Source organism: Balaenoptera acutorostrata, chromosome 3 (genome assembly GCF_949987535.1).
Source record: "Balaenoptera acutorostrata chromosome 3, mBalAcu1.1, whole genome shotgun sequence".
In the NCBI taxonomy this organism is placed as follows: Eukaryota; Metazoa; Chordata; class Mammalia; order Artiodactyla; family Balaenopteridae; genus Balaenoptera; species Balaenoptera acutorostrata.
This window is the reverse complement of record NC_080066.1, coordinates 14,094,727-14,122,387: the sequence shown is the minus strand read 5'-3', so window position 1 is coordinate 14,122,387 and position 27,661 is coordinate 14,094,727. Positions and strand designations below refer to the sequence as shown.

General features: G+C 38.3%; 1 protein-coding gene across 11 annotated transcripts in view; it reads left to right on the top strand.

Moving 5' to 3' along the window:
• MLLT10 (MLLT10 histone lysine methyltransferase DOT1L cofactor) overlaps positions 1 to 27,661 on the top strand; it is a 253,347-nt gene that overhangs the window by 86,086 nt on the left and 139,600 nt on the right. For all 11 annotated transcript variants that reach the window (XM_057543542.1, XM_057543540.1, XM_057543541.1 and 8 more), the window contains 3 exons: positions 9,852 to 9,961; positions 23,689 to 23,792; positions 27,356 to 27,449. In XM_057543542.1, coding sequence (XP_057399525.1) covers positions 9,914 to 9,961; positions 23,689 to 23,792; positions 27,356 to 27,449 — 246 coding nt within the window. In that variant the 5' untranslated portion in view covers positions 9,852 to 9,913. The remainder of the gene's footprint in view (positions 1 to 9,851; positions 9,962 to 23,688; positions 23,793 to 27,355; positions 27,450 to 27,661) is intronic.

The window sequence follows — 27,661 nt, the reverse complement described above, 5'->3', positions numbered from 1 at the left end:
CCTGGAGGGCCCCTCCCGCCTGCCTCTCCTGTTCTCTCCACCCTCCCTTCTACGCACCCAGGACCAACCCAGCCCAGAGGGGACCTTTGAGGGCATAGGACCCGGCCTAGCCTGAGCCGGGCAAACATCCCCTGCTAATTGGGCGGGGGAAACGCTGGGCCCGCTGCCCCCTGATCCGAGCCCCTGAAGGTCCCTCCAGGCGTGGATACCCCTCCCCACCTCAGCCACCCCTCAGGGACGCCAGTCCTGTCCGGCCTCCACTTCTCCTCCCCCCCCTCAGTCCCCCCACATCCTACCGGTTTTCTTGGGGGTTCTTCCCGTCTCCTTGGGCATCAGGGTCCCCCACTGGTGTCTGGCAGGTGCCCCAGTTGTGGGGAGATGCGCACTCTGCGTCTTCCCACACCTTCATCTTGACTCCTCCCTTTAACCTCACAAAATGTATTTCTTAACTTTTAAAACTTTAAAGTTGAAATTATTCTTTGATCCATAGGCTGCAGAATGGAAAATATGTTAGCAGGCCTGAAAGCGACATAAAACTCATTGTACATCTCCATTAGAGTTTTTGAGTGATGAGGTACATTGTCATTGAGCAGTATTACATTGGAAAGAATCTTTTTTCTGAGCAGGAGATCTCAGCTGTGGGCTTAAAATATTCAGTAAACCATGTTGTAAACAGATGTACTGTCGTCCAGGATTTGTTGTTCCATTTTTAGAGCATAAGCAGAGTAGATTTAGCATAATTCTTAAGGATTCTAGGAGTTTTGAAGTACTCAATGAGCATTGGCTTCAACTTCAAGTCACCAGCTCCATTAGCCCCTAGTAAGATAGTTGGGGGTGTTGTCAGGGCCTTTGAAACGTTGAAGCCAGGCATTGACTTCTCTAGCTATGAAACTCCTAGATGTCATCTTTCCAGTTGAAGACTGTTTCATCTACATTGAAAATCTGTTGTTTAGGGTAGCAAGCTTCGTTAATTATCTTCGCTAGCTCTTCTGGATAACTTGCTGTAGCTTCTGTATTAGCACTTGCTGCTTCACCTTGCACTTCGATGTTACGGAGGTGGCTTCATTCCTTAAACCTCATGAAACAACCTCTGCTAGCTTCATACATTTCTTCTGCAGCTTCCTCATCTCTCTCAGTCTTCTTAGAATTGAAGAGAGTTAAGGCCTTGCTGTGGATTTGGCTTTGTTGTGGCTGGCTTGATCTTCTATCCAGACTCCTGAAACTTTCTCCGTATCAACAATAAGGGTGTTTTACTTTCTTATCATTTGTGTGTTCACAGTAGTGTCACTTTTAATTTTCTTTAGGAACTTTTCCTTTGCATTCACAACATAGCTGGCTCTTTGGTGCAAGAGGCCTAGCTTTCAGCCTCCCTTGGCTTTTGACATGCCTTCCTCACTGAGCTTAATCATTTTTAGCTTTTGATTTAAAGTGAGAGATGTGCAATTCTTCCTTTCGCTTAAACACTACTTGAATTGAACACAATTTCAATATTGTTGTGTCTCGGAATATGGAGGTCTGAGGAGAGGGAGAGAGATGGGGGAACAGCTGGTCAATGGAGCAGTCAGAACATACAACATTTGTTGAATTAAATTCGCTGTCATGCATGGGTGTGGCGCCCCAAAACAATTAAATAGTAACGTCAAACATCACTGATCATGGATACTATGACAAATATAATAATAATGAAAAAGCTGAGATATTGCGAGAATTACCAAAATGTGACAAAGAGACATGAAGCAAGCGCAAATGTTGGAAAAATGGTGCCAGTAGACTTGCTTGATGCAGAATGGCCACAAACCTTCAAATTATAAAAAACTCAACATCTGTGAAGAGCAGTAAAATGAGGTATGCCTGTATAGTTGGAGCATATTCTTTTTTTTTTTTTTTTTTTTTTGGAGCATATTCTTAATTCACTTAGCCAATCTCTCTCTCTTGTTTTTGACTGGATAGTTTAACCCGTTTCCATTTAAAGTAGTTACTGATAATTTATGCCATTTTACTATTTTTCCTGTACGTTTTATGCCCCCCTTTGTTCTTCTATTTCTCCAATATTGCCTTTTTTCTTAAATTGATTTTTTTGGCTTTGTGCCCTTTTGATTGCCTTCCTTTTTTTTTTCTTTTCATTTCTTTTTTTTTTTTTTTTTTCTTTTCTTTTCATTTCTTTTTTTTTTTTTTTTTTCTTTTCCCCCCTGCGGCATGCGGGATCTTAGTTCCCTGACCAGGGATTGAACCCATGCCCCCTGAAGTGGAAGCGTGGAGTCTTAATCACTGGACCGCCAGGGAAGTCCTGTCTTCCTTTTCTTTTTTTTTTTTTTTTAAAGATTTATTGTTTATTTATTTATTTTAGGCTGCGTTGGGTCTTAGTTGTAGCATGTGGGATCTTTGTTGAGGCACACGGGATCTTTCGTTGCGGTGTGAGGGCTCTTTGTTGTGGTGTGCGGGCTTCTCTCTAGTTGTGGCGTGCGGGTTTTCTCTTCTCTAGTTGGGGCTTGCAGGCTCCAGGGCACGTGGGGTCTGTCGTTGTGTCGTGCAGGTTCCAGAGCACGTAGGCTCTGTAGTTTGTGGCACGTGGGCTCTAAGTTGAGATGTGCAAGCTCAGTAGTTGTGGCTCGTGGGCTTAGTTGCCCCACAGTATGTGGGATCTTAGTTCCCTGACCAGGGGTTGAACCCATGTCCCCTGCATTGCAAGATGGATTCTTTACCACTGGACCACCAGGGAAGTCCCCCGCCTTCCTTTTCTTTTGTGTATATTTTTAAGGCACAGTTGACCTTTGAACAACATGGGAGATAGGGGCACTGACCCACTGTGTAGTCAAAAATCCAAGTATAATGTATAGTTGGTCCTCCATATATATGTGCTTCCTCCATATCCAAGGTTCCACATCCACGGATTCAACAAATTCTGGATCGTGTAGTACTGTAGTATTTACTATGGACAAATTGTGGGTAAGCGGACCTGCACAGTTCAAACCTGTGTTTTTCAAGGGCCAACTTCATTTCCTTGCTGGTTTCCATGAGGATTACAATTAACATCCTAAATTTGTAATAACTTTGAATTTTTTTTTAAAATTTATTTTTGGCTGCGTTGGGTCTTCTTTGCTGTGTGTGGGCTTTCTCTAGTTGTGGTGAGTGGGGGCTACTCTTCGTTGCAGTGCACGGGCTTCTCATTGTGGTGGCTTCTCTTGTTGCGGAGCATGGGCTCTAGGCGTGTGGGCTTCAGTAGTTGCGGCATGTGGGCTTCAGTAGTTGTGGCATGCAGGCCTTAGAGCGCATGGACTTCAGTAGTTGTGATGCATGGGCTCTAGGACATGCAGGCTTCAGTAGTTGTGGTGTGTGGGCTCACTAGTTGTGGGTTGTGGGTTCTAGAGCACGGGCTCAGTAGTTGTGGCGAACGGGCTTAGTTGCTCCGTGACACGCGGGATCTTCCCGGACCAGGGATTGAACCCGTGTCCCCTGCATTGGCAGGCGGATTCTTAACCACTGCGCCACCAGGGAAGTCCCACTTTGTTTGAATTGATACCAACTTAGCTTCAGTAGCATACAAAAAATTCTGCTCACATTCCCCCACCTTTCTCTTGTTTTTTCAAAATTTGTGTCTTTATACATATCGTGTGCCCATTAACATAGACATAGTTATTTTTTTCATGCATTTGTCTTTTAAACCAAGTAGGAAATATAAAGAGGAGTTACAAATCAAAACTATCATAATGCTGGCTTTAATTTTTACCTATATTTAACTTTTACTGGCGTTAAAAAAAATTTTTTTTTTTTTGGTACGGCTTTTAGTTACTGTCTAGTGTTCTTTCGTTTAGCCAGAAGGACCCCCTTTCCAATTTCTTGTAGGGCAGGTCTCTTAGCAACAGATTCCCTCACCTTCTGTTTCGTTGGGAATGTCTGTCTTTTTCCATATTTGAAGGATAGCTTTGCTTGATTTAGAATTCTTGGGTGACAGGTTTTTTTCTTTCAGAAATTTAAAAATGTCATTGTACACACCCTAATGGCGCCTGTTGAATTCGTGAGAAATTTGTTGTTTAATCTTACTGAGGATTCTTTGTATGTGACAAGTTGCTTTTCTGTTAATCCTTTAAAGATTATCTTTTTCCTTGGCTTTTAGCAGTGATTATTATTTTATCTCAGTGCAGATCTCTTTGTGTTTATTGTTCTCGTGGTTTCTTGAGCCTCTTGAATGTGTAGATTCACGTAATTATCTAATTGGGAAGTTTTTGGCCAATATTTCTTAAAATATTTTCTCTGCCTGTTCCTCTTTTTCCTTTTCTTCTGGAATTCCCATTGTTTGTATGTTAGTAGGCGTGATTGTGTCCTACAGGTTTCGTGGGCACTCCTCTGCTCCCCTTTTTAAAATGCTCCTGAAACTGGATAATTTCAATTGGTCTACCTTTAAGTTTACTGAGTTTTTTTGTTTACCTACTCAGATCTGTTGTTGAGACCCTCTAGTGTATTTTTCATTTTGGTTATTATAATTTTCAATGTCAATGTTTCTGTTTGGTTCCTTTTTGAAATGACTGTTGATTCTCTGTTGAGACATCATTGTCCTGGTTTCCTTTTAGCTCCTTGACCTTGCTCTCCTTTATCTTTGAGCAGATCTAAGACAGTTGATTTAAAGTCTGCATTAAATGTCTGTGCTTCTACAGGGACAGATTCTCTTCAGTTCTCTTGTGAATGGGCTATACTTTCTTTTTCTTTGCATGCTTTGTAACTCTCTTGAAAACTGGATGTACTGAATATTATGATATGGTAACTCTGGAAAGTGGGTTCTTTACTCACGGTTTAATTTTGTTGCTTGCTGTATGCTGCAGTTATTTGCCTTTTTAGTGGTCTTCTATACAATTTTTTAAAAAGTGTACATTCTTTGTCACTTTGATCTCTAAAGTCTGTTTCTGTAGTTTGTGTTCAGCTAGTTTTTTGACAGAGATTTGCTTGAATACCAGGTGCCAAAATAACGAGAGAGAGGGAGAATCAAAAAGAAAAAAAAAAGGAAAAAAGCAACACCTCTTCCAGTCTTTGCAGATTGGCTCTGTGCTAGGACCGTTCCTTCAGTGGCTAGCCAGTCTTCTTACCACTCTCCCTTACTTAGCCTTCACTTCCTGCTTGCCCTGTACTACGAGAGACCAGAGGTGAAAATTTAGTGTCTTATCAGGTCTTTTAGGAATATGCATCCTGCCCTGGGCGTGTGGTGCTGTCTAAATTCCTTAGAATGAACAGACACTTTTCAGTGCCCCAATTTCCAAGAGAAACTTTGTCCCCAGCTTTTCCTCTTAGGCTCTTGGCACTAGGTTATTTGCTTGAACCATGATCTTTTGCCCCAGGAACCTGTGGGTATTTTATCTGCCTTACAGTGATTTGAGGAATACCCACCACTTTTCTGCCCTGAGTGAGTTCTGAGCTTGTCAAAAGAATAAGCATGTTGTGTCAGTTCTTCAGTAGCCCACAGACACTTTAAAATAGAGAAACACAATTCTTTGCAAATAAAGTCTGCTCTGCTCCTTCTGAAACCAGAAGCTGGGGTTCTTCACTGGGAATACAAGGTGCTCTCTTCAAGACCTCTGCTGAATCCATGGGTCAAGGGAAAGTAAAAATTCCCAAAGCTTCCCTGCCTTTTTTTTTTTTTTTTGGGCTGCGCTGCGTGGATTGCGGGATCTTACTTCCCTGACCAAGGATTGAACTTGGGCCCACAGCAGTGCTCTCACTGCTGTGAGTGTCACCGCAAGGGAACTCCCACTTTCCTGCCATTTTTAAGTTGCTTTTTTCTGACTTAGCGTTTGCTTGGTTGCTGCAAACCTTTCACTCTCTTTCCCAGAGTCCTGACAAAATTGGTTCTGATAGTTTCTGCTTGACTTCTTGATGTTTCTGTGGTGGAATGTGCCCTTGGAGCGACCTTCTCCCCCATTTTTGCTAACATAAATCTGGATATTTTTGCATCCCTGTAAGTCTCCTTGAGTTTTGTTCTGAAATACAGTTATGTTCCTTGGAAACAGCTTGATCTTTTCAGGTCCTGCTCTTATGATTTATTCAGTGGGTCCAGAGCAGTGCTCAGTCTAGGGGTACTTATTCCCACTACTGAGGCAAGACCTTTATGAGTCTTTTACCCAGTGAAAGCCCTGTGAGTTAGGAGTTTTTCCAGTCTGGCTCAGGGAACAGGCACTGTTCCTAGCCCTTTGTGCCAGCTGGATACTGTTCCCTCTAATCTTTTTGGATGGTTCTTTTTCCAGCCTCAGGTTATTTCTCTACTCACATGTTCTCTGTTTAATACTCATGTAGTGCTGTTTCTCTTTCTCTGTCTTTGAGTGTTGTCTCTCTGAAGGGCTTTCATTTCTGATACTTTGCTTTGCCAATTTTAGCTTTCTTGGTCTCACCCATCTGCTATACTTTGAGAGTATCCTGGGCTTGGCCTCAGTTTCTCTCCCTGAGTCTTGGCCTGGGAGAACTCTCAAGACATTAAGAGGGGGCAAACGGAGGGCTCACCTCATTTGTCTCTTACCTCTTTGAGATTGTTGTCCTTCTGTACCTGATACACAGGTATCTTGAGAACCATTGTCTGAATTATTTTGTCCATTTTTTTTTTTATTTTGAGAGTGTGGGGTATGCATTGTTTCATGCAGGAGGATAAATTTGGTCCTTGTTATTCCATCTTGACCAATTTCCTACTATTTCTTCTTAGCGTTGATATTTTCTAGTATTTCATTATTTTTCTGTTCCCTCTTTTCTTCCTTATTTGTGATTATAATGAATATTTTTAACATTGCATTTTAATCAGTTTAATAATGCAGTTATTTAATATTGCATTTAAATTTAATTGTAAATTAAATTACCTTTTGGGCCATATCTCTTTCTGTATATACAAGTATTAATATTTATCTGTGTAGTGGTTGCTCTAGGGATTACAAATTTCATACAAATAAGTTCAGTCTACTATGTGTACCACTTCATGCAAAATGTAGAAACCTCGAAACTGTGTAAATCTGTTTTACCTGCTCCTTCCCCAATCTTTGTTATAGTTTTACACACATTGAAAACTTTACAAGACAGCATTTTAACTTTTGATGTAAGCAGTCATATGTATTTTAAGTGAAAGGAGGTATTATGATTGCTTTATCAGCCAATAATCTATCAAAAGTACCTGCATGTTTGTCATGCTTCATTTTCCCCTTCATCTTGGAGCTTACTTCTTGGGTCATTGTTTTCTGCCCGAGGAAAGTTGTTTGGTATTCCCTTTAATGGAAATTCGTTTAGAGATATTTTTTGGCTTTGTTATTTATCCAGTTCTTTTAATGATAACTTGCCTTTGGGTTATATTAAGATTTTTATTTCTCTTTTTGGTTTTCTGTAGTTTTATTAATGTGCCTGTATGTGTATTTATATTTATTTACCCTGGGATTTATTGTGGTTCTTCAGTCTATGACTTGCCGTCTTTCTTCTGTTTTAGAAAGTTTTTAGTTATTATCATTTTTTAAAAGATTTATTATTTATTTATCTATCTATATCCATTTATGTGTTTATTTTTGGCTGCGTTGGGTCTTAGTTGCGGCACGCGGGATCTTCATTGAGGCATGCAGGATCTTCGTTGAGGCATGTGGGATATTTCGTGGCGTTGCTTGGGCTCTTTGTTGTGGCGTGTGGGCTTCTCTCTAGTTGTGGCACACAGGCTCCAGGGCATGTGAGCTCTGTAGTTGTGATGCATGGGCTCCAGAGCGTGTAGGCTCTGTAGTTTGCAGCACACAGGCTTTCTAGTTGAGGCGCGTGAACTCAATAGTTGTGGCGCATGGGCTCAGTTGCCCCACGGCATGTGAGATCTTAGTTCCCTGACCAGGGATCGAACCCGTGTCCCCTGCACTCTAAGGCGGATTCTTTACCACTGGACCCCCAGGGGAGTACTAGTTATTATCATTTTAAATATTGCTTTTGTACCATTTTTTTTTCTCTCATATTTCTCTGGGACTCTAATTACATGTGTGTTAGGCCTGCCCACCATGCTGTTTTTGTTTCCTGTCTTTTTGTATTTTTCATACTTTTGTGCTAATGTTCTGAATATTTTCTTCTGACATATTTTGTTGTTGTTCTAATTCTGTTTTCGGCTATGTCTAAGCCATTGTTAATCCCATTTATTGATTTTATAGTTTTTGTTTTTACTTCTGTAATTTTTGATTTAGAGTTTTCAGTTCTTTGAAGAAATTTTAAATTTTGTGTTGTGTGTATTTGAACATAATAAGCATACTTTTTATAAACGTCCGTATCTGAAACTCCAAAATACAAATATGTTTTGATCTTCATGTTTCTGCTGGTTTTCATTCATGTTGTCTTGACTCTCATGTGTTTAGTATTTTTCATTGTGCCGAAAATGGTAATGAACTAGTATTAGAAATTATTTGTAGCCAAAATGACATTGTTTTCCTCTAAAGAGGATGTATATTAGCTTCTGTCTGGTGTCTGGGGGCACTTGTAATTTAGGGTTATGTGAGTCAAATTTCAGAGTTTGAGATGATCAAAGCCCAGCTGCAGTCTCTGGGCGGGCCTATGTACTTTTAGTTTATTGTCATTCCTGGCTTGCAGCCCCTCAGTGTTGCAGCTGAAAGAGGGAAGGGATTTACTAGTGTTCTTCTTTTCCCTTAGTTGTCTATGGACATAGATCCCTGTACTTTCAGCCCTCTGAGTTTGTCAGAAGTACCTTCCACTCTCTCAGCTGCTTTCTTTGAAATAGGCAAATGTCCCCTGGGCGGCAAAGTGGTCAAAAGTTGTACTTAACTCCCTTGACTTCCATCCTTTTCAGGTTTTGGCCCCAGCAATTTCTTACTATGACATCAGCTCTTTGATACCTTTAGTCACATTTTGAAAATTAAAAGAAACAGCATTTAATATTAATATTTAAATTGATAAATTGTTAATATATTTTAAGTGAAATAATAAAATAGTAGAACAATGAATGTTAGTGTTTAAAATGTCAACATTTGTATAAGTTAAAAATTTAATATTGACATTTAAGATTTAAAGTATTAAAGTTTTTATTATAGGTTTTCAGCTATAAAACTTCATACTTTAAAAATTAATTAATTAATTAATTTATTTTTGGCTGTGTTGGGTCTTTGTTGCTGTGCACGGGCTTTCTCTAGCTGCGGCCAGTGGGGGCTACTCTTCGTTGCGGTGTGTGAGCTTCTTGTTGCGGAGCATGGGCTCTACGCACCGGGCTTCAGTAGTTGTGGCACACGGGCTCAGTAGTTGTGGCTTGTGGGCTCTAGAGTGCAGGCTCAGTAATTGTGGCACGTGGGCTTAGTTGCTACGTGGCATATGGGATCCTCCCGGACCAGGGCTGGAACCCATGTCCCCTGCATTGGCAGGCGGATTCTTAACCACTGCACCACCAGGGAAGTCCCAAAACTTCATACTTTTATAGTGGTTCTCAGAGGAATTATTGATCTGAATTATTCAGTTTACTCTTATGAAAAGCGTCAGTGCCAGCATCTGAATTAAAAATTTCCCTTGGGGAGTTCCCTGGCGGCCCAGTGGTTAGGATTCTGGGCTTTCACTGCTGTGGCCCCGGGTTCAGTCCCTGGTCAGGGGACTGAGATCCATCCGGCAAGCCTTGCGGCACAGCCAAAAAAAAAAAAGTTTCCCTTTATTTGTGTTACTGTGTGTAGTAACTGGAGAAACGACTAAGCGTCTTATCAGTGGTGGTTTGACGATCCGTCAGTAGTGATAATTTGTTAATGTTTTTGTCGTGTATTTCCTAAAATGGACATTTAAGGGATCTGTTCATAAAGTTAATAATTTAATTTATCTTTGAAAAAGCTTTATTGAAAAATGGAAAAATGACATTATTTTTGTTTATTTATTTTTAGGTTGGGCTCATGTGGTTTGTGCCCTGTATATTCCAGAGGTACAGTTTGCCAATGTTTCTACAATGGAACCAATTGTTTTACAGTCTGTGCCACATGACCGTTATAATAAGGTATAGTGGATATTATTTTATTGATGTTTGAATATAATTTTTTTGTTTTAAAACTGGGAAGTGTAAAGGAATTTTTAAATTTTGTTTTATTTTACAGCCCTTCATTAAAAAATTTAAATTAAATGCCTCCATTGATTTGGAAAAAGTGTAATTACTGTGGTAAACTACAAGTATTAAAATATGTTACTAAGGTCATAGGAGTACAAAACAAACACACACAAACAAAACTTTATTACCTTTTATATTAACCTAGGTATTTAAGCTTCTAACATTTTAATCTGTATAGATTTGTTCTTTTTTTAAAAAAAAATATTTATTTATTTATTATTTTGGCTGCACCAGGTCTTAGTTGTGGCACTTGGGATCTTCGTTGCAGCATACAGGATCTTTAGTTGCAGCATGCGGGATCTTCTAGTTGCAGCATGCGGACTTCTTTGTTGTGGCATGTAGACTTCTTTGTTGTGGCATGTGAACTCTTAGTTGCAGCATGAATGCATCCCTGGTTCCCCGACCAGGGATCGAACCCGAGCCCCCTGCATTGGGAGCGCAGAGTCTTACCCATTGGACCACCAGGGAGGTACTTAGATTTGTTCTTTAAGAATTACTTTTATGTTCTTTCAGACATTGAGGATCTATTAAATTTGAATTAATCATTATTTGGTATAATATTCATATGATGCTACACATCCTGTCTTAAAAATAATCCTATCACAGAATATTATTTGCTCATCTCTCCTCTCCACATTATTTTGTTCCCCCGAGATAGGATTTTTATTGTTGCCTTTTTTAAAAACCTCAGTTAATGTTCACTTTTTTCCTGTATCTTTTTCTTAATTTATATTATTGTTTCATTCTCTTTTGCATATTATTGGATGATTTTTTTTTATTAGCCACTGTGTCTTTAAATATAGTGTTACCAGTTTTAACTGAAAGTACCTGTTGATTTATTCCATTGGTGAAGAAAGTGTCACTGCAGCCAGTTCTAAGGTTTCAAAATACTAAACATTTTGTAATGTAGATCGTTAGTATTTATTTTTTAAAAATGGAAAATATGGAGAAAAAAATAGGAAAATGCGAGACAGAAGTCATCTAAAATCTTTTTTGTGTGCATTTTTACATATACTATATAACTGTAAAAAGTTTGGATCATAGTGCTTATACTGTTCTGTTTTTGAAACTTAATAACCCTGAACATCATTTTGTGTTAATAAATTATATTTTGCCATTATTTCTAGTGGATATTTAGCATCTAATACAAAGTATTATTAGTTTCGATAAAATATAATTTATTAGGAACGCCTTAGGAACGCCTTCTTGTTGAAGAGCCTCACTTGGTGTTTGGCATGTACATACCAGCTGAATTTTTGTGTAAAAGAGTATGAACATTTTGGAAGCTTCAGTAAATATATTGTGTGAAGTTGTTCTAGCATGCAGTGTCTCATTTAATAATCACACTAGTTATATGTGAGATTGCACATAATCTTATATCCTGTTAAGTGTACTGTATATTACCATTAAAACAGTCTTTGCTATTCTTTTTAGTGAAAAATATTACAGTGTTTGAATGATTTTCTTTGAATATTAGTAAGGTTAAATATTTTAAAGTTTTTAAAAAAGGTTATTCATGTTTGTTAATTGATCTTGAATAGCTCTTCGTTCAATTTAATATTGTAATGTTTTAATTTTTTTCTTACAAAATGTTTTTTATATTGGAGATGTTATTCTTTATTCTTATATACTTGCTGTGAATGCTTTTGCCCATAACTTAACATTTTCTTTTTAATTTTCATTATGTCTTGATGGTTTTTATTGTTGTTGGTATTCTAGCAGGTTAATTTCTTCTAGTTTGAAGTTTAAAATTTTTATGTAATTTATACAACTACTCTTTATTGTTTCTGCCTTTGTTGCCATGGAAAGAAAATCTTTCTCTACACTAATGTCTAACTATTTTTTTAGTACTTTCAAAATTCATTTCTAAAAATACTTGTTTTTTTCCTTTCAATTTTGAAATAATTTCAGACTTAATTTAAGGTTGCATTAATAGTACAAAGACTTCTTCCTCTCCTAAACCATCTGAGAGTAATTTATCATATAACACCGACACCTCTGAATGCTTTAGTTTGTATTTCCTATAAAGAAGGACTTTCTTCTGCATGACCAGAATACAGCCAAAATCAGGAAATTAACACTTATGCATTATTATTGTCTAATCCAGAGACCCCATCATTATTTGCCTAATTTTCATTCATGTTTTCTTTTTTCCCTTTCATAGCAAAAAGATCACAGATTGCTTTTTGTCTCTTAAGTCTCCTGAATAGTTACTCAGTCTTCCTCTGACTCTCATAACTTTGATACTTCTGAAGAGTATAGGCCAGTTATTTGTAGAATGGATTTTTATAATGTTTCCACATGATTAAATTCAGATTATGTGTTTTTGGCAGGAATATCACAGAAACAATGCTATGTTCTTCTCATTGCATCCTGTCAGGTGGTACATGATTTCAGCTTTTCCCATTACTGGTGATTTTACCTTCATCACTTAGTTAAGGCAGTGTCTACAGGATTTCTCCACTGGGAGTTTAATCTTTATTCCCTTTATAATCAGTAAGCATTTTGTGGGGAAGTACTTTTTATGTAAATATCTTGTTCCTTGTGCCTTTTACTCACTAATTTTAGCATTCATTGTTGCTTCTTTGCTTAATCTTTTACATTCATCAGGTGGCATTCCATTTTAAGGAAAAGCTTTCTCCACTCCCCAGTTATTTATATTAGTGTGGACTAATATTGACTTACATGTTAATATTTTATTTTAATGGGTCATTCCCCATTACTGTCACTTATTGTGATGTTCATATTGTCTCAGGTTTGGCCAGTGGGACCTCTTCATGTTGGTTCCTGTGTCTTTTGACATGGTTCCATCATTGATTGAGCGCTTCTTTACTTCTGACATGACAGTATGTTCTAGGCACATCTTGAACCATTCCTGTCTTAGCCCTAGCATAACATTTCTCCAGGGAGCCTTGATTGGTTTTAGGTGAGAAGGGTATTTAGAAACCAAAGTGGACACTAGGTGTGCTCATTGTTATTAGGATGTTGCTACTTCCAGGCCCTCTCAGTGTGTATAGATGCAGAGATACACACACATTCACATCTATGTCTTCTTTATATTTTGAAGTTGGTGAGGTCACACAGATACTTCTGATTTAGTATATGGATTTATGTATTAAATACAAACATATCTGTATGTATTTCTGTACCTGTCTGTCTATGTATCTATTTATTTATCGAACCATAAACTCCTAGGAATTTCTTAGTAATTTCCCTAAACCTAATCCAACAGCACAGGGTTCATTCTAATGTTTTTTTCTTTTTGTGTTATGACTCTCATGCCAGACAATGAGAAACCTGACTCCCATTATCCTCAATATATTTATTTGATCATTCTCTCTTACATTAACAAATCTTCTGTTGCTGCCATCCCATAATACAGAGGCCAGCCTAACCATGTTCAGGCTCAGACCTCACTCTGGGTTGCTGCTGCTTCCCTGCATGTCTGCCTTTTTCTTTTTAAACCATTTTGGGGGTTTGACACCCAGCTTCAGTCCAGAACTACCCCTTCTCCCCTCACTTTGCTCACTTTGCTCAGGTTCTTACAACTCACTTGGACACCACCTCCACCCCAACCCCCAACCCTCTCATGAGCGCCAACACTACTGGGGCTCTGATACTTGAGTTGGCCTGCCCCTTCCTTCCCAGGATAGATGCTAGCATGCTTGGCCCCAGCTCATGGCTTTAAGACTAAAGTACTCAAGAAGTAAGGGAGGGAGTATAGAGGAAGAATGAATTAATTTAGATATAAATCTCCTATCCAGTTAGAGTTAATTTTAGAATATGGTGAGATGTGTGTGTAATTTTTCCCCTCCCACGTGGTTTAGTCATTCTTTTCAACACTATTATTGAATAATCTATGTTTTGCACAGTGATTTGAAATACTGTTTGAATCATTATTAAATTCTTGGGTATTCTTGACATTTTTTCTGTTCCATTGATGTGTCTTTCTATTCTTATTCTAGTACCACACTGTTTTAAATTATTATGGGTTTAAATACATCTTGGTACATGGTAGAACAAATATTGTCATGTATTTCTTTTTTTAGATGAACATTAAGAGTAACAATACAATTTTAATTTTACTGGTGCTACAATGAAATATTATTTTGGGGAGGAATTGATCTTTTTGGAATATTGAATCTCCCCTTCCAGAAACATGGTGTATCTCTCTGTCAAATTTTTTTCCTTATATGTTTCTTGGATTCTTATGGTTGTTGGTTTGTATAGTTAACCTTAAAAAGAATAATATTCTGTTCATGAATATTCAGTATGGTTAATAGGGGACATGTAATTCTGAAATGATAGGAACAATTGGAAAATGGATTGTTGCATTTTGGAAGACATCAATCTTTTTTTTTTTGGGGGGGGGGTGTGGGGGTGGGGGCACGCCATGCGGCTTGTGGGATCTTAGTTCCCTGACCAGGGATTGAACCTGGATCATGGCAGTGAAAGCGCCAAGTCCTAACCACTGGACTGCCAAGGAGCTCCCCTGGAATACATCAGTCCTTGATGAGTGGTAGTAAAGGATAATGTGGAGATTATTAATAAATGTATTGGGCACTTAAAATGGACCTGCTTTGCATTGTGCTAGACGCTAAGAGTTCAGAGTTGCATAAAATACAGGGTTTATCTCCATGTGACACTTAGACAGTCAAGTAAATATATAATTACAATGTATGAAAATAATAAGAGATTATAAATAATAAAAAACCTGAATGGAGTATTATGTAACATAATGAAAGGAGGGATTATTTTTGTCTAAGGAACTGAAGAAGGCACACAAAGATATAAGGGCTGTGCATGATAATAAGAAATTTGACCTGTGGAAAAAAGAATCAAATAATAATTCTAAGACAGAGAAAGTAGCATAAATTAGGGTAATAGGTGCAAAGGGGAGGTGCTAGGCAGTTCAGAGAATAATAAATAATCCTGTGTGGCTGGAACACTGTAGGATTTAGAAGAAAAAAAGGAAAATTTCTAGACTATTTGTATAGTATATCCAGTTGCAGAGAGTTCACTGTGTTGACTTATGTTGTTAAATTTTCCAAGTCATTACATATATAGTGGCCAGTTTCTGTACCATTTGTCATCAGATTCTCGTTTTTATTTTTTGACCTCTCACATTTTCTTGTATCAATTCCTTATTTCACTAACATATACATTTTGATAATAAATGTGAGTGGCATATGTTACCTTTAATTGCGTTTCAATAATTTTTAAGAAATGGGAAGATTGGGGCAACATAGATATTTGGGAACTTTTTTGGGTGGTCTTGTGTTCTTTAGAGTCAAGGAAGCATTTAGTTTAGAAGGCTGCAATTTCCATAGAGAGTAGTTGGCAGATGATGGGTATATCCTGGATTTATCTTTTTGAAATAGCTTTTATTTACTGAATGGTCATGAAGGAACAAGTATTTATAAGTATAGGAAGGATCATAACAGACCAACCAACCAAACCAAAAATACTATAAAACATGGTGTCATTGAATTATAAGAGGATAACGGTAGAGGAAAACTTAGAAATTGCTAGCCCAACTTCCCTTTATCTTTTTTCTAAAGGAATAGATGTGGAAAGCTTTAAGAATTTTTTTTTTCTTGAAGTATAGTTGATTTACAAAGTTGTGTTGGTTTCAGGTGTATAGTAAAGTGATTCAGTTATATCTATGTCTGTATACACATACATACATATATAAACTTTTTCAGATTCTTTTCCATTATAGGTTATTACAAGATATTGAATATAGTTCCCTGTGCTATACAGTAGGTCCTTGTTGTTTACCTATTTTATATATAGCAGTGTGTATATGTTAATCCCCAATTCCAAATTTATCCCCCATGTGGTGTGTGTGTGTGTGTGGATACACACACACATACACCCCCCCCCCCCACACACACACCCCCTCCTCCCCACATGTTCTTTATCCATTTATATATTGATGGACATTTAGGTTGCTTCCATGTCTTGGCTGTTGTAAATATGAACAGTGGGGTGCATGTGTCTTTTTGAGTTATAGTTTTCTCTGGATATATGCCCAGGAGTGGGATTGCTGGGTCATAGGTTAACTCTATTTTTAGTTTTTTAAGGAACCTCCATACTGTTCTCCATAGTGGCTGCACCAGTTTACATTCGCACCAAAAGTAAATACCTCATCTCTTGTGTCTAGGCTGCTCTGTAACTTGCTTTGGCTAATAAAGTGCAGTGGAAGTAACATTGTGTGACCTCTCTCTGTGGCTTGATGATCTGTTTCCTGAGCCCATTGGGGTGGCCCTGCCCCTTCATCCTCCTCTAATGATACCTTATGTTTAGGTTGAGGGCTGGAATATTGGGTGATTTGGTGCCACAGAGGTTGGTTTCTTTCTGTGCTCTTCCTTTTACCACACGTTTGCCCCACCTGTTAGTGCTAGACTGCTGTCGTTTATTATTTGATGTTTTGGGCTTTTGATTTCTTGGTTGTTTTGGTGCAGCCTCAGTCCTTGGTGGGCTCTGTATATCTGGGCCTCAGGGTTTCACCAATTCATTGCCTCCTCCTTTTGGCAGACTTTGTTCTACATCTGTGGAAGGACTTGGGAGGGAGACAGCTTCCTGACTCTCCCCAAGTGCTAGAAGATCTCCGATAGATTAACAAATCCTGGGGTCAGGAATTTTTCTTGCCCCTTGTTTAGGGGTAAAAGATTTTCTCCTTTGTCCTCCTAGCCATCATGGGTCTTTACTCATGCCCTGGGTGTGACAGGATTTGCTGCCAATCCCCCAGACACTCAGGGCTTTTGAGAGTAGTGTCTGGGCAAGAGGTGGGATTTCATATCTTTGCCTCAGTGGCACCTGATCCTCTCCTTCATGCCTGCACCACCAAGGGAGATTCTTTCTGGTTGTTTTGTCTCCTTGCTTCCAGTCTTCCCCAAGAGCTCCTTGTAAGTCTTCATGGAGTGGAGCCTGTGAATGAGTGTGAACTCCGGTCTCTGGTTCCAGTGGTTCTGTACTATTGCAGTAGCCCACAGTCAGCCTTTAGCAATTTGTTTACATTTTAGCTGGCTTCTTATCTGCATGTCTTCCTCCACATTTTCTTCCCTTGCTCAGTCGTTAGTGGATAGTCTGAGTGTCTTGTGGTATTTAGGCAGCTGAAGGAGAGTGTGTCTGCCCTTGGAATTCAAACTATTTGGTTGCCTTTGCAAGTGCAAATCTTTCATAGTTTCAAGAAAATTTGTGGGTTTTATAGTTTAAATGGCTTTTTCTTGATAGGTTTGGAGTGATGTTCTTTCAGCTCTCTACTTTTTAGGTAGAGTTGGAATTTGGCCCCTGAATCCTTTTGATATGAACACTGTTTCTTTTATTCAAAATATTAGGTCAAACTGTGACTTTTTTCCCCCTTAAAATGAAAGCTTTCAGGCTGTAAATTTGCCTCTGAGTATAGCTTTATTCACATACTTGACATTTTATTTAGATGCGATTTTGTTGTTTGGGATCATTTTCTCAATAAACCTCAAGTTAGTTTATAATTTTTCTTCTTGATCCAATAGCTATTGCGCAATTTAAAATTTGCAAATCACTTTTTTCCTCCTTTGATTCATGTGTCTTGGAAGCTCTTGTTGGTTGCATGTATATATGCTTATAATTGTTATAGCCGTTTTATTATTATAAAATCTCTCTCAACAGTCTATTTTTTTGTCTGATAATAAGCCACTTGTGTTTGCTTGCCTTTTGCATGGTATATCTTTTTTCATCCTTTTAACTTACTTGTGTCTTCAGATCTAAAGTATGCATTGCCTTGTGTTTGCTTGCCTTTTGCATGGTATATCTTTTTTCATCGTTTTACTTTTAACTTACTTGTGTCTTCAGATCTAAAGTATGCATCTTATAGATGGCATGTGGAACTTTTTTTTTTAATTCAGTTAATCAGTCTTTGCCTTTTGATTGGATTATTTTCATATTCAGTGCTATTAATGTGGTTGGGTTTACATCTGCCGTTTTACTTTGTTTTCTTTCTTACTTTTTTTTTTTAATAGCAATTTTTTGTTTTTGTTTTTTCGGCTGTGCTGGGTCTTCGTTGTTGTGCGTGGGCTTTCTGTACTTGCGGCCAACAGGGGCTACTGTTTGTTGGGGTGCGTGAGTTTCTCATTGCGGTGGCTTCTCTTGTTGCAGAGCGCAGGCTATAGGTGCATGAGCTTCAGTAGTTGTGGCTCGCGGGCTTAAGAGTGCAGGCTCAGTAGTTGTGGCGCACAGGCTTAGTTGCTCTGCGGCATGTGGGATCTTCCCAGACCAGGGATTGAACCCGTGTCCCCTGCATTGGCAGTCAGATTCTCAACCACTGCGCCACCCGGGACGTCCCTTACTTTGTTTTCTTTGTCTTGTGACTACTTTGTTTTTCTCTTTGTACACTACCTTCTTTTATGCTTATAAGTGGATGTTTTCTGGTGTACCATTTTCATTCCTTGCATGATTTTTAAATTATATTTTCTTGGGTTATTTTCTTAGTGGTTGCTCTAGGGCTTATAATATTCATCTTAACTTACCAGAATCTACTTAACTCCAGTAAGATATAGAAAATTTATAACATTCATTTTATTTCTTTCCTCCCCACCTTTGTGCTATTATTATTATAGATATCATGTCTCTATATATACTACAAGCCCCAAAATAGTTAAAATTATTGCTTTATATAATCTTATGTTTTTTAAAGAAGCTAAGAGATGAAGACCACAGATATATTTCTAGAGTGTGTCTTTTCCTGTTTACCATTTTTATTTCTCTTCATTTCTTCCTATGGGTTCCAGTTACCATCTTGTGTTATTTCCTTACTCCAAAATAACTTTATTCCCACTCTCTTTCATTGTGTTGTCATTGTCATATACATTACATTTCTGTATGTTATAGTCCCAACAGTACAATTTATGGACGTTGTTTTATGTGATTGCTTTTTAAATTAAGAGAATGAGAAAGAAATATCTCATCATACTATCTTTTATCATTTCCTATATAATTACCTTTGTCAGAACTCTTTCTTTGTTTTTTTTTTTAAATTTTATTTATTTATTTATTTATTTATGGCTGTGTTGGGTCTTCGTTTCTGCGCGAGGGCTTTCTCTAGTTGTGGCAAGTGGGGGCCACTCTTCATCGGGGTGCGCGGGCCTCTCACTATCGCGGCCTCTCTTGTTGCGGAGCACAGGCTCCAGACACGCAGGCTCAGCAATTGTGGCTCACGGGCCTAGTTGCTCCGCGGCATGTGGGATCCTCCCAGACCAGGGCTCGAACCCGTGTCCCCTGCATTGGTAGGCAGATTCTCAACCACTGCGCCACCAGGGAAGCCCCTCTTTGTTTTTTAATTGGTCTATATATTTATTTTTTAAAATTTCAGCTTTATTGAGGTATAAGTGATGGGAACTCTTTGTTTTTTTGTGTGGATTGCAATTACTGTCTAGTGTCACTTAATTTTAGCCTGAGGAATTTCTTTTTGTAGTTCTTGTTAGTGAGGTTTGGAGCAACAAAGTATCTCAGTTTTTTTGGGTCTGAGAATGTTGTTATTTTGCCATTATTTCTGCAATATAGCTCTTCTGGATATAGGATTCTTGGCTGATAGTTTTGTTCTTTCAGCATTTTGAATGTTATTCCACTGCTTTCTGTCCCCTATTTTATTTCTAATGAAACCTCAGGTTTACTTGTATGTGATGATCCATTTTCCCCGTTTCGCTTTCGAGATTTTCTCTTTATTTTGCCTTTCATCATTTTGAGTGTGCATCTCTTTGTGTTTATCCTGTATGGAGTTTGTTGAGCTTTTTGGTTGTGTAGGTTATTGTTTTTCATCACATTTGGGAAGTTTTCAGCCATTATTTCTTCAGGTACAGTTTCTATCCTTTTCTTTCCTCTCCTGATTTTCTCATTATACATCTGTTAATGCAGTTAATGGCATACCACGTTTCTCTGAAACTGTTCTTTAGGTAGTATAATCTAAAAAATCTGTTCCTTAGATTGTATAGTCTCTATTGACCTATTTTTAAAGTTGATTCTTTCCCTACTGCCAACTCAAATCTACTGTTGAGCCCTTTTAGTGAGTTTTAAACTTGAGAATTTCTATTTGGTTGGTTTTGGTCTCCTAAGTCCAACATCTTGATTCCCTGCAAAGACAGTTATCGATGCCTGCTTTTTTTTTTTTTCTTATGAATGGGTCATACTTTTCTCTTTCTTTGCATGTCTTATAATTTTTTGTTGTAAATTAGACATTTTATTTTATTTTATTTATTTTCTTGGCTGTGTCGGGCCTTAGTTGCGGCACACGGGATCTTTGTGGAGGCACGTGGGATCTTTTTCATTAAGGCACGTGGTCTGCTCAGGTTTCTTACTAGTTGCGGCGCGCAGGCTTGTCTCTAATTGTGGCGTGCTGGGTTTTTTTTTTTCTTTCTCTCTATCTAGTTGTGATGCGTGTGCTCTGTAGTTTGCGGCACGTGGGCTCTCTCTTTGAGGCACGTGAGCTCAATAGTTGTGGCACGTGGGCTTAATTGCCCTGCGGCATGTGGGGTCTTAGTTCTTCCACCAGGGATCGAACCCACGTCCCCTGCATTGGAAGTGGTTTCTTTACCACTGGACCACCAGGGAAGTTCCTAAAAATTAGACATTTTAGATACTATAGCCACTCTAGAGAATGAGTCTTCCTTCTCCTTGTAGAGACAGAACCTCTGCACTAGTGCTCTGGAGCTGGGGATGGTGACAACACTCTGCTTCTCCTGAAGAGGCACGTGTACTCTGACAGGGTGCTGGAAGGAGGGAAGGGTATAGTAGCCCAGATTATCCCTCCTATCATGGAACTTCCATTCTGCTAGCAATCTGGGGAAGGAATGATAGGGCCCCAGGAATCTTGGCCTGTTTTTAGAGTGGGAGGCTACGAGTGGGAGCTACCAGGATGAGTAGTAGTATGAGAGTAACTGGAGACCTGGCCCTCCTCGGGTAAAATTGTAGCCTTAGACTAGGATCTGTGGAGAGGGGGAGCCCTCATCTTCTTGGCAGCGCCACCCAGAAAGGAACTTCCATCACAGGAAGCAGTATGTGGGGGTGGTGGTGGTGATGGGGGCAGATCATGGCTCAAATGCCACTGGCTCTCACTGTTCTTATTGAGATTTAGTAGATTGTCTTGGGTAAAATATTCTGTTTTCTGCATCTCTTTAGGACAATTTTCAGAGACTTTATCATTTTTATTTTACTTTATTGAAGTGTAATTGATAAAGAGTACCATATAAGTTACAGATTTACAATATAGTAACTCATAATTCTTAAAGGTTATATTCCATTTATAGTTATTATAAAATATTTGCTGTATTCCCTGTGTTGTACCATATATCCTTGTAGCTTATTCTATACAGAGACTTTAAATGGTTCTTTTTCACCTATGAAATGGTTAATTTACTGAGGAGAGGATCCGTGGACCTCTGCACTCTGCTATTTCAGAAGTCTGGAAGGCCTAACTTCTTTAAAAAAAAAAAAAATCTGTCATAATTTTAGTTTTATTGAGTGGTTAAATAATGGTGTCTTTTCACTGTCAGCTCTTGGAAGTTACTGAGATATTCTTTGAGGCCTATTTGCATATTTTCCCTGAATTTTGCCATTTAAAATGTTATTGTTTCGGGACTTCTCTGGTGGTGCAGTGGTTGGGAGTCTGCCTGCCAATACAGGGGACACGGGTTCGAGCCCTGGTCTGGGAAGATCCCACATGCCACGGAGCAGCTAAACCCATGTGCCACAAGTACTGAGCCTGCGCTCTAGAGCCCATGAGCCACAACTGCTGAGCCCGCGTGCCACAACTACTGAAGCCCATGCACCTAGAGCCCCCGTGCTCAACAGGAGAAGCCACTGCAATGAGAAGCCTGTGCACCACAATGAAGAGTAACCCCCGCTCACTGCAACAAGAGAAAGTCCGTGCACAGCTCCGAAGACCCAACGCAGCTAAAAATAAATTAAATAAATAAGTTTTAAAAAAGTTACTGTTTCAATCCGCTCTGTACTTTTCTTTTTAAAATTTTATTGGTCATTTATAGGCTAAAAGGTGTATGTTAAATGCTTCCATTGTAATTGTTTGATACTGCCTTCTGGTAATTTGAACAGTTAGAGATGCTCTTTTAAAAAATTAATTAATTAATGAATTAATTTGGCTGCATCAGGTCTAAGTTGCGGCATGTGGGATCTTTTGTTGTGGCGAGTGAGCTTCTCTCTAGCTGTGGCACATGGACTCTAGAGTGCGCGGGCTCAGTAGTTGCAGCATGCGGGCTTAGTTTTGTTGCAGCACGTGGGCTCTTCGTTGCAGTGTTTGGGCTTCTCTCTAGTTGTGGCGCGCAGGCTTCTCTCTAGTTATGGCGCGGGCTGTAGAGCGCGCAGGCTCAGTAGCTGTGGCACGTGGGCTTAGTTGCCCTGTGGCACGTGGGATTTTAGTTCCCCAACCAGGGATCGAACTCACGTCCCCTGCCTTGGAAGCTGGATTCTCAGCCACTGGACCACGAGGGAGGTCTCTAGAGATGCTCTTATTCAGTGTGTCTAGGTTAGTTTTGTTGTAACTAAGGATTTTACTTTTTAGAGATATAAAATAATTTTTGTAATTCAGTTCAGTCTGAATCCATGTCTTTCAGCAGAGGAGTTGAAATTCATTTACCTGACTTTACTATATATTAGGCTTTTTTGGAAACTGTGTTCTTATCAATATTGTTGAATGGTGTTATTTGGCACCACAGTGCATAGTGGGGGAAACTTCTCCAAGTTTAAAAATACATGTGGTCCTATTGAAGTTTGCTAGGTTATACCTTGTTACTGTTCAGAAATTGGTTTCTTTCTAAAATTGTATCATCTGAGTATATGTAGTTAGGCATTAATTTTTGTATACTCAACTTACAGTCAGTTGATAATTTTATTCATTATACACTTGTAGATGACCATTTTTATAATTTAGTCTTTCATGAAAAAGTGGTACTGTCTATCAGCTATTTTCAACTGGGAGAAGGACCAGATAGATGTCAAAGTTGCTGGGAGTGTTCATTGGCCAATACCTCTTGGGGACATCTCTGATCTCCTAAAGTGTCTTCCTCCCAGGCCTATTATGTCAGCTTGGCAGGGCTGAATGATAGGTCATGTGGGATTCTTGTGGACAATTGGAATGACCTAAACCTTGCTCACTCATTTAGGACTGTCCTTCACCTCTAAGTCCCAACTCCCTGTATCAACCTCCTTTATTTATGCTTACTTCCAGCAGAAAAGAAAGACAAATCTCTTTTTACACCTTTTTACAGGAATCAGTTAAATATTGGTGAGGAGGAGTATATTAATACTGAGGTGGGGTAGGCTGTGTCATGCCCCCTGGCCTCAGTTCCTGTGAAGATTCTTCCTATCTTATGGGGTTTTTGAGTCTAAGGGAACACTGCCTTGTGAAATCGTACTAGGACTGTTTATGTCTGTATTGATGTTTTCATGTTTGTATTGTTTGTAAAAATTAGATTACAGTCAGAAAAAAAACGAATTCATGATTTGGAGTAGGTTAGATAGTAAACCTGATCTTGACTTCTGAAGATAACTATAAAATCCATATTTGTGTGAAGCACTCGTAAAGTTTTTGTTTTCATTTCAATTTTGTTTTGTTTCTTTACCCTAAGACTTGCTACATTTGTGATGAACAAGGAAGAGAAAGCAAAGCAGCCACTGGTGCTTGCATGACATGTAATAAACATGGATGTCGACAGGCTTTCCATGTGACATGGTAAGTATGTTTCTGTCATTGTACAGAAGTGAAATTGGGAATACCTTGTAAGTTAAAAACTTAGGTACCCAAATATTATTAAAGTAACTTTTGTTGGGATAGTGTCTATGTTTATATTTATTGTAATAGAGATAATTCTAATAATTGAGTGTATTTACCAGAGTCCAGTAGGTGGACCCTGGTTCTAGTGTCTTATTCAGTTGCATTTTGTTTAAAATACTTCTGTTGGTTACCTACCCTTGGATTTGTCACTAGGATTAAAAGAGCTGATTAGATAAATTTAGTGCAGTGCCTGAAATACTAGTAAGGATTTAATGAATGATAGCATTTTTTCACTGTCTGTGTTTCAAGAAGGGAAAAAAAAGCAGTAGCCATCATTCTCAGTATTATAGTGGCTGTTTCTTAAAGAGTTACTTAAATGTTTTTTTAAATAACATATTCTATTTTTGTTCATGTTTCTTTTCAGTTTTTATCCATGTACCTATTTGTTGCATAATTTTTTTAAATCACAGTTTAAATGTAACATTGTTTTTTGATAATTTTTTCACCAAAAATTTTGGTAAGATGATATAGACCACTAGCAACATTGAAATGGCTGCATTATATCCTATCAAATGTTAGTATTTTATTTAATGTTTCACCAATTTCAGACACATTGTTTCCAAATTGTTTTATAATATGTGGTGCTGTAAAGAACGTTTTGTGCATTCAACAAACATAAATGTAATTTCCTTAGAATAGTAACTAATGATAATTAATAGCTATTATGTATTGGGTATTTACTATGAAGTGGGCACAGTTCCATGGAGTCGGATTTCAGGGCAAAAATGGTGAACATTATTATTGTTCTTAACACGTGTTACTAAATTTTTGGAGGCAGTGTAAATTGATACAAAACTTGTACTTATATGTTTTTTTGAGCATAAAATTTCAAAAGCATAAATTATCCTAAAAGAAAACATTCAACATAATAGACAACAATTAAAAATAAAAGTTCGGCGAGACTTCCCTGGTAGTCCAGTGGTGTTAAGACTCCATGCTTCCACTGCAGGGGGCACGGATTCGATCCCTGGTGGGGGAGTTAAGATCCCACATGCTGTGCGGCCAAAAAAATATAAATAAAATAAAAAATAAAAGTTTGGGAATAACTCATGTAGTTATTAATTTTAAAAATCAGTCTATATTTAGCAGCCAGTATAGGAACAGGCTTTATTTCCTGAGCTTTTAGTATGTGGATTTATGAAGTCCATTTTAGATTACTTTTGGGGAATGGAAAATATATATTTTTTAATATTTATTTATTCTTTTGGCTGCGCTGTGTCTTAGTTGCGGTATGCGGGATCTTCATTGCAGCCTGCTGGATCTTTAGTTGCGGCATGTGGGATCTTTTAGTTGCGGTATGCGGGACCTTTAGTTGTGGCATGTGGGATGTAAATCCCTGACCAGGGATTGCACCTGGGCCCCCTGCGTTGGAAGCATGGAGTCTTAGCCACTGGACCACCAGAGAAGTCCCATGGAAAAGATTTTTGTTTCTTTTAAATTCTCTTAATTGAAAAATGGGCAGAAGACCTAAAGAGACATTTCTTCAAAGAAGAAATACAGGTGGCCACTAGGTACGTGAAAAGATGCTCAAATCACTAATTATTAGAGAACTGCAAATCAAAACTACAGTGAGGTACCACCTCACACCAGTCAGAATGACCACCATTAAAAAGTCTACAGGGGCTTCCCTGGTGGCGCAGTGGTTGAGAATCTGCCTGCCAGTGCAGGGGACACGGGTTCGAGCCCTGGTCTGGGAAGATCCCACATGCCACGGAGCAACTAGGCCCGTGAGCCACAACTACTGAGCCTGCGCGTCTGGAGCCTGTGCTCCGCAACAAGAGAGGCCGCGATAGTGAGAGGCCCGCGCACCGCGATGAAGAGTGGCCCCCGCTTGCCACAACTAGAGAGAAAGCCCTCGCACAGAAACGAAGACCCAACACAGCCAAAAATAAGTAAATAAAAATAAATTAAAAAAAAAAAAAGTCTACAAATAACAAATGCTGGTGAGAGTGTAGAGAAAAGGGAACCCTCCTACACTGTTGGTGAGAATGTAAGTTGATACAGCCACTGTGGAAAACAGTATAGAGGTTCCTCAGAAAACTAAAACTAGAATTACCATATGATCCAGCATTTCCACTCCTGAGAATATATCCAGACGAAACTGTATAATTCAAAAATATACATGCACCCCTACGTTCATAGCAGCACTAGTCACAATAGCCAAGATGTGGAAACACCCTAAACGTCCATTGACAGATGAATGGATAAAGAAGATGTGGTATATATATATACACACATATATAAACACATACACACACACACACACACAGTGGAATACTACTCAGCCATAAAAAGGAACGAAAGAATGCCATTTGCAGCAACATGGATGCAACTAGAGATTATCATACTAAGCAAAGTAATTCAGAAAGAGAAAGACAAATACCATATGATATCACTTATATGTAGAATCTAAAACATGACACAAATGAACCTATCAATAAAACAGAAACAGAATCAGGGACATAGATAATAGACTGGTGGTTTCCAAGGGGGAGGGGGATGGATTGGGAGTTTGGGATTAGCAGATGCAAGCTGGTATATATGGAATGGATAAACAACAAGGTCGTACTGTATAGCACAGGGAACTGTATTCAGTATCCTGTGATAAACCATAGTGGAAAAGAATGTACATATATGTATAACTGAGTCACTTTGCTGTAGTACCTCAGTAATTAACACAACATTGTAATTCAGCTATACCTCAATAAAAAATAAAAAGAATTCTCTTAATATTGTATTTAAATTTCCAAAGATGAAAGACCTTTTTTGGGTATGAGATACATACTAGTACTTTAATTTTGGAATGTTAAAAGTGGAAGGTCAAATTGACAAGATGATGATTCTAAACTTTAGCACTTCGTGTTTTTTAAAAATATGAATATCATAGCTTTAGGTTTCAGTTCCATTTCTTCCATTGTTTTTGACTAGAAAAACACAGCTTACATTTCTCTTACCTACTGTACTATGGTATGACTTGAAGCATTTTCCTTCTGACGGTATGTAATCTACATCCATGAGTGAATACCATCGTATGTCATGTCAGCCCTTTACACGCCTGGCCTTTCCAATTGTACCTGTGATAGAGATTGAAAAAGTAAAATGAAATGTTAAGTTTGGGGTGTGGGGATATTTTAAAAGAAATTTAATGTCTACTTGGTGACATAAAACGTGAGTAAATCTTCATCCTTGTTAGAGATGGATGAAAAGTTTATTTTAAACCATGTATATAACTTTAAGAATATATCAGTCGTAGGATGGGATGAAATGTTCTTGGTCTCAGCTAAAATAAAGCCTTTTATTTTCCCTTTTTTTCTTAGGAGATGTAGGGTTTTCTTATAAACCCTACATGCTTGGAAGTGAATTTTAAGTTTTATATATATCTCTCTATATAATATATATAGATATATATACACACACCATGGTTTGAAATTTTGTTGATATACTTGGCTTTTTTTTTTCAGTGCTCAGTTTGCAGGACTACTTTGTGAAGAAGAAGGTAATGGTGCAGATAACGTCCAATACTGTGGCTACTGTAAATACCATTTCAGTAAGCTGGTAAGAATCTGTCTTGAATTTAATTTTAAAATGGTAATAATTAGTTTTGACAATAGAGTTGAGTCTTTTATAGAAAAGGCATAATAGCCATTACTTTTTTTGGTTGTTTGTGCTTCAGATTAAGTTTGCTTAGCGTGTTCTTTGTTGGGAATTAAAAGCTCTAGTAATTTTAAAAGATTTTGCTTTGCTTGGGTTCATTTATAAAGGTGAAT